The sequence below is a fragment of the Mesoplodon bidens genome (genome assembly GCF_964165515.1).
Source record: "Mesoplodon bidens genome assembly, chromosome: 6".
NCBI classification, from domain to species: domain Eukaryota; kingdom Metazoa; phylum Chordata; class Mammalia; order Artiodactyla; family Ziphiidae; genus Mesoplodon; species Mesoplodon bidens.
In genome coordinates, this window is record NC_138162.1 from 75,343,847 (window position 1) to 75,360,537 (window position 16,691).

The 16,691-nt window shown below is 40.2% G+C and overlaps 1 protein-coding gene across 14 annotated transcripts in view; it reads right to left on the reverse strand.

Moving 5' to 3' along the window:
- Nucleotides 1-2,033: 2,033 nt before the first annotated feature.
- SMARCA2 (SWI/SNF related BAF chromatin remodeling complex subunit ATPase 2) overlaps nt 2,034-16,691 on the reverse strand; it is a 222,574-nt gene continuing 207,916 nt past the window's right edge. For 8 of the 14 annotated variants that reach the window (XM_081237559.1, XM_081237552.1, XM_081237564.1 and 5 more), the window contains exons 32-33: nt 14,410-14,542; nt 3,876-4,338 (exon numbers count right to left, since the gene is read on the reverse strand). In XM_081237559.1, the coding sequence (XP_081093685.1) occupies nt 4,082-4,338; nt 14,410-14,542 (390 nt within the window). In that variant the 3' untranslated portion in view covers nt 3,876-4,081. Of the gene's footprint in view, nt 2,585-3,875; nt 4,339-14,409; nt 14,543-16,691 lie in introns of those variants that run through there. The other 6 variants (XM_081237554.1, XM_081237555.1, XM_081237556.1 and 3 more) reach the window with 1 other exon arrangement.

Below are 16,691 nucleotides of genomic sequence, written 5' to 3' on the forward strand. Positions count from 1 at the left end.
AAACAAGAAGGGAAACTCAACACATTCTGTAATGCTCAGACTAACTGGAAACTCAGACCTGAATTTTTAGGACAAAAGTTTCTCAGGAGGATTGCACACAAAAATTTGTATGGGTCAAATTTCCTTCAAGACTCAAAGAAAGATACATTGGCAATTCCTCTTATTATGAAAGTAAGAATCCCAGAGTTGTCCTTAGACAATTCTAAGAAATGAAGTTTTCACCAATCCATTAGAGATGAGTGAATACTCTTGCATTTTGGTCCATGTCGGCGTCGGGTCCATAAGAAAGAATGTGCCAAGCTTTGGCTAGGCTTCTTTGTAAACTTTTAAAAACAAATGCAAGACAATTTGGGGACAACTGAGGAAATGTGACTATGGATCGTACGTGAGATGCTAGGGAACTATTGTTAATTCCCTTTGGTATGAAAGTAGGACTGTGGTTAGCCAGGAGATGCGTTTATTCTTAGGAGATTTGTGCTGAAGTATTTAGGGGTAAAGCGTTAGGATGGTTGTGACTTACTTTCAGATGGTTTAGTTAAGAAACAAGCGGTGGTGCTTTGTGACCACCTAGAGGGGTGGGATAGGGAGGGTGGGAGGGAGAGAGACGCAAGAGGGAAGGGATATGGGAACAGATGTATATGTATAACTGACTCACTGTGTTATAAAGCAGAAACTGACACACCATTGGAAAGCAATTATACTCCAATAAAGATGTTAAAAAAGTGGGTGGGGTGGGAGGTAGGGAGATTAGTCGTTGTGAATCTTAGTAGGAGGGTATATGGGTATTTACGGAACCAGTCTTTCAACTGAGCACTTTTCAGATCTTTCTAAATCGATATGAACATAGATTTATTCCATGCTAAACAACAGTATAAATCTATATTACCATACATAGGCATACCTCATCTTACTGCGCTTTGCTTTACTGTGCTACTTTGTAGTTACTGTATTTTTCACAAATTGAAGGTCTGTGGCAACCCTGACTCCAGCAAGTATATTGGTGCCATTTTCCAATAGCAGTGGCTCACTTCATGCTTATCATGTTTTGGGTGATGACTGTGATACTTTTTCATTATTATATTTGTTTTGGTGATCTGTGATCTTTGATATTACTACCATGACTCACTGAAGGCTCAGACGATGGTCAGCATTTTTAGTGATAAGGTATATTTTAATGAAGGTATGTACATTGTTTTTTCAGACATAATGCTATTGCACATTTAATAGACTACAGTAGAGTGCAAACCTAACAACTTTACATGCACCGAGAAGCCAAAAAACTCGTGTGACTCACTCTGTTGTGACATTCACTTTGCGGGGCTAGAACTGACCCTGCAATATCTCTGAGGTATACCTGGAGATTTTCTGGCAAGTAAATAGAATTTAAGCCACTAGAAAAGGTTGAGCAGGGGCTTAGTGTGACTCGGTCCATGGCAGCATCTCTCCTGTTGTATAAGTTTAAAAGTCACAAAAGCAATAGACTCCTCTCCCTTGCGACACACCTGGTTCATCCCAGGGGATTCTCTCTGAGTCTTCTTAAATTTTTTTCCTACCACGTGCGCTGCAGCAAGAGCTTGCCCGGCTCTCGGCAGGAGACTGTGACTCAGGCACCAGGGTTTCAGTCCCTTAGAACTCAAAAACCAGAGGCAGTGTTTGTTGAGCTCAGCTGTTATCTCTTTATTAGGAAAGCACCAGCACCACATTCTTGGAAATTACTGGAATTTTATTTGCCTCAGGCTTATGACTTGCAACCAAAGACATTGTGCAAAGAAAGCAAAGATTAAGTACACTTGAGGGAGAAGGAGACAATACACATGGGTAACGCAGGAGATCAGGTTGACAAAGGAAGCCATCCATTACACTATATAGATTGCAATATTCAATAGCGATTTCAACAAAACTTTTCTTTTAAATCAATCAAGAGCAAAAAATTAAGCAATGTTTACAGTAGACATAAATCTTATACAATTCAAAAAGCGTTTTTTTTCAGATCATAGAGCATAAAATGGAAAAATGTCTATGTAGGTGAAGTCTAACTACTGTACATTTATCGCCTATTAAAGTTGCTTATATGTACCACAGTGTAAAAAAAAAAAAAACAATACCGAACAAATAAAAACCTTGAAAATTGCCTGATGAAAAATAAAATAACCAGTGGCTTTTAATGGCTTCTCCTGGTTATCAGTGCTACAAAAAGACAAAAATCTTCTCATCTGAACAGGTGATAAAACCAGGCACAATCAAACCGTTACCAAGACCCACCCATAGAAATATACTATCCACCCACATATTTTCCATCAAAAGCTTTTTTGTTTGTTTTAATCTTTGAGGCCCATTTGGTCACAATATGTTACAAAGATTTGTGTATGAGTGTGTGTTTCTTTACACCATGATATCATATGTTTGTCTGGCACTATCCTAAAGCTAGCTTATAGATGATAATGATATAGAAACAACCCAGTGCCCATATGACAAATGAACTCACTGAGTGGAGACGAGAGAGGGGAGAAGGAGTTCAGTTCTACCAAGAAAAAAATGTCCATACTGATCACTCATCATCAGTCCCACTTGCTTCTGACTGTTCCTAAAAGTAGAAAGATAAAAAAGACAATAAGCCATCAAGAGGTAATGTAGAAAAGAAATGACATTTTGGAAACAGTTAACCCTCCCAGTAAAGAGGCATCAACAGCCTCGATGCTGAAAAGGGGAGCTCCTACTTGGAAATCCCAAAGCCGTGCCCACTGTCTGTGCCAGTGTTTTGCTCTATTGCACTTGGGCGTGGAAAGTTCATGGCTATTGATTTCTAATTTTAGCACTACGTTTTTAGAAAATTCATGGGAGAAAAAAATTCCATGCATTTGCTGTCTACTTAAAGAAAACATAGGATTTTATTTTATTTATTTATTTTAGATGTTGGGGGGTAGGAGTTTGTTAATTAATTTATTTTGCTGTGTTGGGTCTTCGTTTCTGTGCAAGGGCTTTCTCTAGTTGTGGCAAGCGGGGACCACTCTTCATCGTGGTGCGCGGGCCTCTCACACTATCGCGGCCTCTCTTGTTGCAAAGCACAGGCTCCAGACGTGCAGGCTCAGTAGTTGTGGCTCACGGGCCTAGTTGCTCCGCGGCATGTGGGATCTTCCCAGACCAGGGTTCGAACCCGTGTCCCCTGCATTAGCAGGCAGATTCTCAACCACTGCGCCACCAGGGAAGCCCAAAACATAGGATTTTAAATGTATTTGAAGATGCTTGTGTCGAGGGTTAAAGGCTGGGTGGGATAAGAATGCTCAACCTTTTCAACAGACCCAGATAGCAGTATGTTGAAGGAAAATCAAAGTAGCATAAATGCTAACATGGAAAATTAACCTTCCAGAAAGAAAAAAGAAAGGGGTGTGTGGTAGGGAACCTGAGGTCCTCTAGAAAGTGAAAGAAATAGAGGGCCCTTTAAAAGGCACTGTATTAGAAGCTTGTGCCAGCACTGCTACCTTGTGGACCACAGAGTCAGGGACAGTGCACCAGACTGAGTTAATGCTCTCTGGGTCTGAATTCAGCCTCTGCTATTTACTTCCATGACCTGCAGCAAAACACACGTAACCTAAGCACTGATTTCTGTAATATGTTGAGAGTGACGTCTGTCTTAGGATGCTAATAGTAATAGGCACTGAACAGGGTACCATCTGGAAAGGTCCTTATGTCAGGGCCTGGCTCCATCAGGGCTCCCTGAATTTTTCAAATATTAAAAATAACACCTCTAAGTACTTAAAGATGCATCTGGGTTTTCCACACGGCACCTGAAATAGCAACTCAAACCCCAAACTAACTGACATCATCCCACTTTTTGTCAGTCTCCCATGGAATCATTATTTCCTCTATATATTGCTGTACCCTAGGCACTGTGCTGGGTGTTATGGATATAAAATATTAAGCAGCCATGGAGAAAACTCCACTGGGAAGGTAAGAAAGGGGAAAAGGAAACTTGATTGAGTAGTTTTTCACTTTTGGAGACTATTAAAAAGGCAATAAACAAAACCCCAAATTCTTTGTTTTAAATCATGCAGCTCAGTTCACATCCCTCAACACCAAATCTTTACATTTTCATTTCTGGGTAATAAAGCAGAGAGTTTGGAACGGACCTGGGAGTATGAGAGGGAAACGGAAGTGGGGAGAGCTTCCCGACTTCAGGCAAGGCAGCTGCACTTACATTTTCATCCTGCTCTTCATCACTGTCAAAATCGCTCACCACAGGTTTGGCTTTTCCTCGATTTGGCCTTTTCTTGCCTTTTCCTTTGTCCCGGCCTTTCTCATCTTTTTTATTGAGCTTGATTTTCACCTTAACAGATTTTGCTACAACAAAACCAAAACACACAGCCATGAGGAATCACAGGGAAATCTTTTTACAGGTAGGAAAATGATCACCTACCTGCAGACGACAAACCCAACATCCCGGAGTACCCAGAACATTCTCCACTGATTCAAGCCTGTTCTCCATTGTCCCATCTAGTTATAGGTAGCACCCCTTTCACTTGCAAACATGTCTAACTTTGCACGATAAGCTACACAGTCACCCTAAATGGGCAACAAGAAGGAATGAGGTCCCAGAGAGAAGCTGGGCTGGGTCCTTTCCGGGTCTCCTAATGGATGAACAGGGATCTTCCTAACCAGGACAGTGAGGGCAGCCTTACCTACTGCGTGGAGGGGTGTGGGCATTTAAAAATTTTCACTAAAAGAATATCTTTTTATAATTAATTTTTATTGGAATACAGTTGCTTTACAGTGTTATGTTAGTTTCTACTGTGCAAAGTGAATCAGCTATATGTATACATACACCACCTCTTTTCTGGATTTCCTTCCCATTTAGGTCACCACAGAGCACTGAGTAGAGTTCTCTGAGCTATACAGTATATACTTTATACATAGTATCAATAGTGTATATATGTATCAATCCCAATCTCCCAGTTCATCCCAGCCCCCCCTTCCCCACCTTGGTGTCCATACGTTTGTTCTCTACATCTGTGTCTCTATTTCTGTTTTGCAAATAGGATCATCTATACCATTTTTCTAGATTCCATATATGTGTTAATATATGATATTTGTTTTTCTCTTTCTGACTTACTTCACTCTGTATGACAGTCTCTAGGTCCATCCACATCTCTGCAAATGACCCAATTTCATTCCTTTTTATGACTGAGTAATATTCCATTGAATGGCCATCATTTAAAACATCTACAAACAATAAATCCTGGAGAGCATGTGGAGAAAAGGGAACCCTCTTGCACTGTTGGTGGGAATGTAAATTGATACAGCCACTATGGAGAACAGTATGGAGGTTCCTTCAAAAACTAAAAATAGAACTACCATATGACCCAGCAGTCCCACTGCTGGGCATATACCCAGAGAAAACCATAATTCCAAAAGACACATGCACCCCAATGTTCACTGCAGCACTATTTACAATAGCCAGGTCACAGAAGCAATGTAAATGTCCATCAACAGAGGAATGGGCATTTTTTTAAACAGAACTTTGACATTAAAAAGTATACGTAAGTGTAAAAGGTTTAAAAAAAAAGCCAATGATTTTACTGTGTAAATAACTTCAGTTGACTTGAAAATTCATAGGTGAATATTTTTAACAGTACAGAAAGGTACAAAATGGAAAGTAAAAACAAAACAAATGAATTTGAAAGGTTTCTTTCCCCATCTCTAGTCTCTCACCCTACTGTTCTCTTTCTGGTGATTATTTCCAGAAAAAGAAGTATACCTCCATATTTGAAAATATATGCATCCCTGTGTGTGTATGATTCTCTATTAATAGATGACATAAAATTCCATATATTTCTGTATAGAGAGACATAAAGAATTCAAGTATATACACATACAGAAAGATGGCACCCACTTCCACTCTCACAGGGCTATTCTGAGGATAGAAATAAAAACACATGGAAGAAAAAAGTCAAAGTGTTATACCATAGTTATAGGTGCACATCCCAAGGTTCACAGAAAATCTGTTCCCTGGCATTGTTCTGGGACAGGTGTCCACAGAACAGCATTTTTAGGGATGGATGATGAAGTGACTGAGAATGAAAGTCTCTCATTCCAACCAGTTTTGTTAGAATATTATGTTTGGTGGGTCTCAAGGAACCTAGAAATAGATATTGTCATGGAGAGAATCAGCTCCAGAAGGAATCTTAGAGATTAGAGATTTCCAGACTTCTTTTGTGAAGGGGAAGGACCCACAAAACGTTTCCAGAAATGAAGTCTTCCATGGAAGTACAGGCTAACAAAAAAGATGAGAGCAGAGATGTTCTGAACTGAAGTGCAGGGGGCAGCATATGCCCTTCCCCCATCCCAAACAGGGCAAAAGGCTGGCAAATCCTAGTGCTCCAAACAGTATTCCTAGTCCAGGCTTCCATATGTCATACCCAAATGTCTACTGCTTAATAAGCTATAAGGTGGGGACTTGGAGAAAAGACTGGGGATGCAAAAGTCTACCTATTAATGGAAATGCATGAAGGTGTGAAAACTTTAAAAATTTAAAAAGTAATTTGGAAAGAAAAAGTGAAATATCTTTATCTACACAGGTGTGGCTCTTCCTGACACGGGAGTACAGGAAATCCATGGGAGGTGCGAAAGGGCAGAAGGCTGTCAGTAAAGGTAAGAAAATACATCCTCAAGAACATAATCTAAATACTCACTGGAGTGTGAGACGCTCAAAAGCTATCAGGCTTTGTGAGTCAGTGGATATGTCCCTCCAAAAAACCCACCTGAAAGGCTGCCATGGGCAACTAGGCTAATAAACTGGACCATCAGATGGGCCCTTTAAACAGCATCCTAAGGCTTTATGACACCATTACACAGACCTTTGACAAGTTCCAGTTAACCAGGGTGGCAGGCAGAATAGTGATGGCACCCAGAGAAGTCCATGTCCTAATCCCCAGAACTTGTGAAAATGTTACTTTGCATGGCAAAAGGGATTCCACTGACCTTGAGATGGGGAGATTATCCTAGACTAACCAGGTAGGCTAGGCCCAATCTCATCACACGAGTCCTTCAAAGTGGAAGAAGATGAGGTTCTGATTTAAGAAGGTGACACAAGAAGACCCTGAACTTACCTCTTCCCACGGACACACCGAATCTAAGGTATGTATGGAACAACCTCTGAAAAAGACCTAAAAACTAGCTCAGTGACACCTACACATTGGACAAATGTGGAAAAACCCACACTGAAGCAAGTAAGAAAGGCAGAAAGGCTGATACATAATCTCATGATAAATGCCATCCTTGGTGCAGTGACCCACAACTGGAAAGGAACTGAAAACCGGAAGCTTTCTCTAGAAGGACTGAAGGTTTGAACCCCACATCAGGCACCCCAACTTTTAAGACTTGCACCTGAGGGATGCCCCCAAAACATCTAGCTTTGAAAACTAACAGGGCTTGTGTCCACAAGACCCACAGGGCTACAGCCAGTTCAGAAATGGCTCGTAAAACTCTCATGCGCAGGCTCTCCTGCCCCAGGACCCAGCTCAAAGTCAGCTGATTGAGAGGCACCCAGACTTTACATAAAAGAGGCTTATTTGCTTATCTTAAAGCATCGGCCTGGGCATCTAATTTAACCCATATCTAAGGGCTGACCGTCATCCCTTCCAGAGAACTTGGCAGAGGGGGGATGCTATCTTTGCACTCTCCCTCTGCCATACTCCAGAGCACTAGTGTCTCTTGGAGGGGAGCTTTTACACACGCCCGGTGCCCTGGTTTGTGCAAGGGCTGCCCAGGGGATACCTTCAGATTGCCTGGTTCTGGTGGTCAGTGGGACTTAGGCCTGTGGTCCCACTGGACTGTATATTTGCATACTTTAAAAAGCTGCTGCCTGAGGATCTGGCTTCCCATCAGCCTGAATTTAGGTGTTGAGATCCTCCCTTCTAAGACATGGACTGACAGGTCTTGGTACACCCTCAACTATTGGGAGCCACTCAATGTAGGCTGCTTGGACAATCACAAAGGTGTGAGAGACAAGGAAGAGTTAGGGTGTAGGTTGAATGATAAAGTTTTTGTCTCCTACCTGAGGCCACTCCTTCAAGACTGGGAGAGATGGCTGTTTTATCAAATGAGAGAGTCAAGGAAAATAAAGAGAGGAATATGTTCCAAATGAAAGAACAAGATAAAACCTCAGAAAAAAAGTCTTTAATAAGACCAAGATGAATGGCTTAGCTGATGGATAGAATTAAAAATAATGGTCATAAAGATGCTCACTGAACTTGGGAGAAGAATGAATGAAAACACTGAGAACTTCAAAGAGAAAACACAATTAACCCTTGAACAACATGGGGGTTAGGGGCGCCAACCCTCTGTGCAGTCAAAAATCTGTGTGTAACTTTACAGTTGGCCTTCCGTATCTGGGGTTCTGCATCCACAGATTCAACCAACTGCAGATTGTATAGTACTGCTGTATGTATTTATTGAAAAACAACCTTCCTCCAAGTGGACCCATGCAGTTCAAACCTGTGGTGTTCAATGGCCAACTTTATAAGCAAGTACCAAATAGAAGTCACAGAGCTGAAGAATATGATAACTGAACTGAAAAGTACACTAGAGGGGTACAACAACAGACAAGAGGAAGCAGAAGAAAGATCAGTAAAATCAAAGACAGGGCAGTGAAACTCATCCAATCAGAGCAGCAAAAGAAGGGACTTATGGGACGACATAAAGTGGATCAATATTCACACCGTAGGGCTCCCAGAGAGAGAGAAAGGGGCATAAGACTTATTTGAAGAAATAATGGCTGAAAACTTCCCTCATCTGCAGAAGGAAATACATCCAGATCCAGGAAGAGTCCCAAATAAGAGGGACCCAAAGAGACCCACACTTAGACATACTACAATTAAAATGTCAAAACTTAAGACACAAGAAGAGAACTGTAAAATCAGCAAAAGAAAAACAAACAACTTGTCACATACAAGGGCAACCCCCCAGAAGACTAGGGGTAGATTTTAAAGCAGAGACTTTGCAGTCCAGAAGTGAGTGGCACAAAACAGTCAAAATACTGAAAGAAGAAAACTTCCAACCAAGAATATTCTACCTGGCAAACATATCATTCAGAATTGAAGGAGACATAGAGAGTTTTCCAGATAACTAAAAGCTAAAGGAGTTCATCAAGAACTCCTGAATTTACAAGAAATGTTAAAGGGACTTACTTCAGTTAAAAAGAAAGGGTACTGATTAGCCGCAAGAAAACACATAAAAGTATAAACCTCACTGGTAAAGTAAATATATATCTAGTGGATTAGTCACTTCTAGAGCCAGACATAAGTAATATAGTTCTTTTTACTACTTTTATCTTTTACTTTAATAATTAGTTAGAGGATACACAAGTATATTCACAAGATAAAAAAATGTAAAATGTGTCATCAAAAACATAAAACAGAGGGAAGGAGTACCAACAAACATAGAGCTTTAGAATACATTCAAACTTAAGTTGTTATCAACTTGAAATAGACTCTTCTAAATATAAGTTATAACATGTAAGCCTCGTGGTAACCACAAACCTATAGTAGATACACAAAAAGAAGGGAGTCGAAGTAAACTACTAAAAGAAGGTCATCAAATGACGAAGATAACAAAAGAAGAAAAACAACTACAAAACAGCCAGAAAACAATGAACAAAATGGCAATAAGTACATATCTATCAATTATTACTTTAAATGTAAATGGACTGAATTCTCCAGTCAACAGACAAAGTGGCTGAATGGTTAAAAAAACAAGACTTATCTATATGCTGCCTACAAGAGACTCATTTCAGCTTTAAAGACACACACACTGCAAGCGAGCAGATGCAAAAAGGCAGTCCATGCAAACGGAAACCAAAAGAAAGCTGGGGCAGCTATACTTGCATCAGACAAAAGAGACTTTAAAGACTGTAATAAGAGACAAGGGCATTACATAATAGCAAAGAGTCAATACAAAAAGAGGACCTAACATTTATTAACAACATAGAGGGAGAAATAGACAGCAATACAATAATATTAGGGGACTTTAATACCTTTCTTTCATTAATGGACAGATCATCTAGACAGAAAATCCATATGAAAACACTGGCCTTAAATGACACACTAGACCAGAAGAACTTCATAGTTATATATGGAAGGTTCCATTCAAAAGCAACAGAATACACATTCTTCTCAAGTGCACATGAAACATTCTCCAGGATAGATCATATGTGATGCCTCAAAACCAGGCTTGATAAATTTAAGCAGATTGAACTATCAATAAGCCTTCTCAACCACAATGACATGAAACTAATCAATTACAGGAGGAAAACTGGAAAATTCACACTTAACGTGGAGATTAAACAACGTGCTACTGACCCACCAATGACTCAACAAGGAAACCAAAAGAGTAAATTAAAAGATACCTTCAGACAAATGAAAATGGAAATCAAACATGCCAAAATTTACAGGATGCAGAAAAGTAACCCTAGAAGTGAAGTTCAGTGATAAATGCCTACATCAAGAAACAAAAATCTCCAATAAAACACCCTAACTTTATACTTCAAGGAACTACAAAAAGAAGAACAAATGAAGTCCAAACTTAGTAGATGGAAGGAAACAGCAAAGATCAAACTGGAAACAAACACGCAACAACCACAAAAAAAAAGAGAGTAAAAAGACAATAGAAAAGATCAATGAAACTAAGGGCCGGTTCTTTGAAAATTTTAAAAAGTGGACAAATCTTTAGCTACACTCACCAAGAAGAAAAGAGAGGGGACTCAAATAAAATCACTAATGATAGAGGGGATGTTACAACTGTTATCAGAGAAATGCAAAGAATCACGAGAGACTACTATGAACGATTATGTGCCAACAAATCATACAACCTAGAAAAAAACGGATAAATTTGTAGAACCAGTCAACCTACCAGGACTGCATCACAAAGAAAATAGAAAAAGACCAATTACTAGTAAGGAAATTGAGTCCACAGTCAAAAACCTCCCATTAAACAAAAGTCCAAGACCAGATGGCATCACTGGTGAATTCTGCCAAACATTTAAAGATGAATTAGAATGAATACCTATCCTTTTCAAATTTTTGCCAAAAAAACCCCAAAACCAAACAAAACTGAAGAGGAGGGGACACTTCCAAACTCATTTTACGAGGCTAGCATTATGCTGGTACCAAAACTAGACCAGAAGGCTGCAAGCAAAGAAAATTATAGGCCAATATCCCTGATGAACGTAGATGCAAAAATCCGCAACAAAATATTAGCAAACTGAATCCAACAATACATTAAAAGAATCATATACCATGATTAAGTGGGATTTCTTCCAGGGATGCAAGTTGGTTCAACATCAATATATCAATCAATATGATACAACACATTAACAGAATGAAGGCTAAAACTTATAATGATCATCTAAAATGGAACATATGAACTTATTTACAAAACAGAAATAGAGTCACAGATGTAGAAAACAAACTTATGGTTACCAGCGGGGAAAGGGGGTGGAGGGATAAACTGGGAGACTGGGATTGACATATACATGCCATATGATCCAGCAATCCCACTCCTGGGCACATATCTGGAGAAAACCGTAATTATTTGAAAATACACATGTACCCCAATGTTCACTGCAGCACTATTTACAGTAGCCAGGACATGGAAGCAACCTAAATGTCCATCCACAGAGGAATGGATAAAGAAGATGGGGTACATATACACAATGGAATATTACTCAGCCATAAGAAGAACAGAATAATGCCATTTGCAGTGACATGGATGGACCTAGAGATTATCATACTAAGTGAAGTAAGTCAGACAAAGACAAATATCATGATATCGCTTATATGTGGAATCTAAAAAAGGGATACAAATGAACTTATTTACAAAACAGAAACAGACCCACAGACTTAGAAGACAAACTTACAGATACCAAAGAAGAAAAGTGGCAGGGCCGGGGGGGTGGGGGCAGTGGGTGGGAAATTAGGAGTTTGGGATTAACACATACACACTACTGTATATAAAACAGATAATCAACAAGGACCTACTGTACAGCACAGGCAGCTCTACTCAGTATTCTGTAATAACCTATATGGGAAAAGAATCTAAAACAATGGATACACTTATAACTGAATCACTTCACTTTACGCATGAAACGAACACAACACTGTAAATCGACTATACTCCAATACAAAATAAACATTTTTAAAAATTAAAAAAAGGACATTTGCGACAACGTGGATGGACCATGAGGGCTTTTATGCTAAGTGAAATAAGTCAGTGAAAGACAGATACTGTATGATCTCACTTATATGTGAAATTAAAAAAGAAAACCACTGAACTCACAGATACAGAAAACAGATAGGGTGGCTGCCAGAGGTGGGGTGGGAAATGGGTGCAGGGAATCCAAAGGTATAAATATCCAGTTATAAAATAAATAAGTCGTGGGGTTTAAGGTACAGCACGGTGAGTATAATTAATAACGCTGTAGTGCATATTTGAAAGTTGCCAAGAGAGTAGATCTTCAAAGTTCCCGTCACAGGAAAAAATTTTTTTCTGTGTGTGGTGATGGGTGTTAAGTAGATTGAGGTGTGATCATTTCACAATATAGACATATATCGCATCATTATGCTGTATAACCTAGTATATTATTATATGTCAATTATACCTCAACAACAGCAAAAAAATGTGGATGAAGTGGAGGCCGAAGAGAGGGTCAATGAGATGCAACATGAGAAAGAGACACAAGGAAATGGATTCTCCCCTGGAGCCCCGACAAAGGAAGGCAGGCTGGTGACACCTTGGTTTTGGCCCAGAGAGACCCACAGTAAACCCGTGACCTACAGGGCTGTGAGATAATAAATGTAAGTTGTATTGAGGCACTAAGTTTGTGGTAATTTGTTAGAGCGGCTACAGAAAGTTAACATACCAAGTCTCAGGAGAGATTAGAGCAAACGTATCTCAACCGATAGCTGGGATAAGAAGGTAGCTATTTGAAAACAGATTCGAAATCTCGCTCTAAACCAAGGCAACGTTTAGCTAAAATTGTTTTGTAGACTTAAACATCAAATGCTATGATATTAAAACTAGGGAGTAACCATATGAAACTGAAAAAGGTTAAATTAATACTTAAAAGGCAGAATCACTAAAAAGAATAATACTGAGAACAGATGAGGGTATGGGGAAACAGACACGTACGTACACCGCTGACAAAGAAATCAACTCCATTCTGTGCAGCAGTATGTATGCGTCAGATTTACAGTGTGTGCAGCAGTGGTTTATGGGTTAGAATTTTCAGGAGAGCATTATTTGGGCTGAGATTACTATGTTTTGGTACACTCATTTAATGGATGTTAATATATGTATTGCTGTATAGAAACAGTCATTGCTATGGGAAAATATTTGTAATAGAAGAACCACGCTACAAAACAGTGTGCTATACTTTTATAAACAAAATATTTATGTATATAAAAAGACTGGAAAACAACTGGAGTTAAATGTATATTGGGTGATGGAATTATACAATTTTCCTTTCTTAAAAATATTTTCCAAGCTGTCTGTACTAAGTATGTAATTAGAAACAAATCTAATAAAAAATGTTAAAGCATATCTAAACTGTTTTACATAAAAGACTACAAACTACTAGGATTTATTACTTTACGAGGAGGTATGGGGTGAAAACTTAATTAGGTAAGAAGAAATTTTAGACTTTTCAAGGCAGCCGTAACCTTTGATATGATACTTGCCTTGGGTGCAAAGTTTAAGAGGGCACCAAAACTCGGTAATCAAGATAAATACTATTCAGTGCAATGTTTTAAAAACTCAAAACTCACACCAAACAGAGCCATAATGAATAAAATACCAAGATAAAGACAGGATCAGTATCTGATCCATGATGGACAAAATGGACCACAGTTTGACAATTATCTTCCAAAGCAGTGATTCTCAAAGTGTGGGCCCGGGTCCAGTCACATCAGCATCCCCTGTGAACCTGTTAGAGAGGCTGACTCTCAGACCCTTCCGCAGGCTACTGAATCAGAAACTCAGTGGCGGAGGCCAGCAATCACCCAGGTTAGAGAACCACTGTGCTAGGTTAACAGATAGGTGGTATCAACAGCCATGCTGGTAGAAAATGTGTATTACACTGATTTCCAAAGGCAACGTTCCATATTTGCTGTGAGCCTGGCCATGTGCTAAGTAAGCTCTTCGCATGACTGGGGGCACATTTAGTACTTCAGTTTCACAGAGGAGGAGACTGAGCTCAAGCGGGGTTAAGTATATGACCTGGGGTTGCCCAGCTAGGACACGGAACACTGCAAGACCTGGAGTCCAGATGTGCCTGACTCCAACGTCTGCTCTGTTGGCATCTATGGAAACAGCGATGCAGGTGGCCAGGGCCAAACCAGTGGAGAAACCACATAGACTCACCCTCTGACTCTGACTCGTCTTCCTCTTCCTCTTCCTCCTCTTCGTTGCTCTCGTCCTCACTCTCTTCTTCTTTGGCGATTTTCTGCCGAGCACTCTTGAACACTGACTGTAAGACGATGGAGTCTTCGTAGATCTAAAGGGTCAAAGTGGCACCTATTAAAAAACCTCAAGCTGAGGGCCCGAGACTCACCGTCGCAGCATGCTCTTTTCTTCCCTGTGCCACACGCCAGCATTATCTTACATGAATGTTAGTAGAAACATCAACGTTATTGTCTATGCCTGCAGGAAAACACCAAACTCAAATCTACAGACATAGTCTTACAGGAAAAGTCCACATGCAGTTGAAATAATTTCAGAGACTGTGTGTGTGTGTGTTGTGTGTGCGCATGCTTGGGAGGGAAGGGAGGGCTTCAATACGATGCCCTCTCATTTTTGACAGCAAGACCGGTATTTAAAAAAACTATTTCTTATTTAAGTTGCTCCATCAAACAAACACTGTGGTAAAGCAACCTTTTTTAAAAAATGCAATTCTCCTAACAAAATGGAGGCTATTATTTGTTACTGAGTTTATCAGTACCAGCCACTACTTATTGCAATCAGTGCTTTCTCGCTAGTGTATGCACCTATCTGAGCATAGCCCTGTGTAGTCGCTGAGAGAGATAAAGTTAAAAAATGGTCCGTTTTCTCAAAACACTAAAAATAGAAGTACCACATGATCCAGCAATGCCAATTCTAGATATATACCCAAAGGAACTGAAAGCAGGGTCTTGAAGAGATACATGCACACCCATGTGTACAGCAGCGCTATTCACAGTAGCCAAGAGGTAGAAGCACACCCAGTGTCCATCGATAGAGGGATGAAGAAACAAAACGAGGTCTATCCAAACCATGAAGTATTATTCAGCCTTAAAAAGGAAAGAAATCCTGTCGCAGCCTACACTACATGGATGAAATTTGAGGACATGATGCTAGGTGAAATGATAAGCCATTCACAAAAAGACAAACACTGAGTGATTTGCTTCTGTGAGCTATCTAGGAGTCAAATTCGTACAAACAGAACGTAGAATGGTGTCTGGCAGAATGAGTACAGAGTTTTAGTTTTACAGGATGAAAGTGTTGTGGAGATCTGTTGCAGAATAATGAAAATATACTTCACACTACTGAGCTGTACACTTAAAAATGGTGAAGATGATACACTGGGACGAGGCCACTGGGGCAGAATCTGCCAGGGACACTAGAGTTGAGCTGGATCTTTAGGGTGAGGGGGATCGCACCAGGGATCATGAGAAAGGAGACGGCCTTTTTAGAAAAGGAGAGGAGGAGAAAGGTAGGGAGGCAAAAGTAAGAAAGATGCATCCGGGATGGTGCCATTGCCAATTTCCTGGTTATGACACGGGACGACGATGTTACTATCGTGTGACGACGTCAAGGCTCCCTCTGTATTCATGTTCTTTCCTACAACTCTATGTGTATCTGGGGAAGCCGGTGTTCATGGACCAAGAACCGTTACTGGACCATGAACTGTTTGGGTTGAGGAACAGCAAGAAATGAGGCCAAATAGTTAGTATATGACTTTAGAAAGCAAACTACAGTGACTAAGTTCATTCTAGAATTTAACAGTACATGGGGAAGCTCGAAGCTTGGTGGGCAGTAGATGGACAGGATAAAAAGGTGGTTACACACGCGCCAAAAAAAAAAAAAAAAAAGGTGGTTACAGAAAGATAGGCCAGCATCCAGGAGGGCCTTGGAGGGAAGCCAGTCAAGAGGCCATTTGTCACCCCAGTTCAGGGGTGTCGGCAGACAGGGAGGCTGTCTGGGACGGGGTGTATATCACAATGTTGCCACAGTCCTATAAAGAACCCCCAAATCTATCCACAAACTGTAAGTGGTCATTCATAAAAGACTTCCTTGTTGACGCTTATATTTACTCTCTGCATCCTAGTTTTCATCTTAAATTTCTTTGAAAAAGGCTTCTTTCACGACCTATTGTGTTTTGGTCAAAATAATATTTCTATTAACTCCCATTAACTGGAAAGGTATGGTCTGTTCAAGGCACATTCTGAGGAGTCCCATATTCTCCAATTTAGTGACTGGAATTGACATGAAGATAAAAACAAGTCCGATCCGGAAAGAGGCTTGACTCTGCACTGGCTGGGGGACACACTGACCTCTCTTCTTGTTCTTTCTGCCTCAGGGGTATGAGAGCATAGATAGATAGGAAAAGGGGAGTCCTACAAAAGGTGAGTGGAATTGACGTGTAATTAAAGTGAAATTGTCCTCTG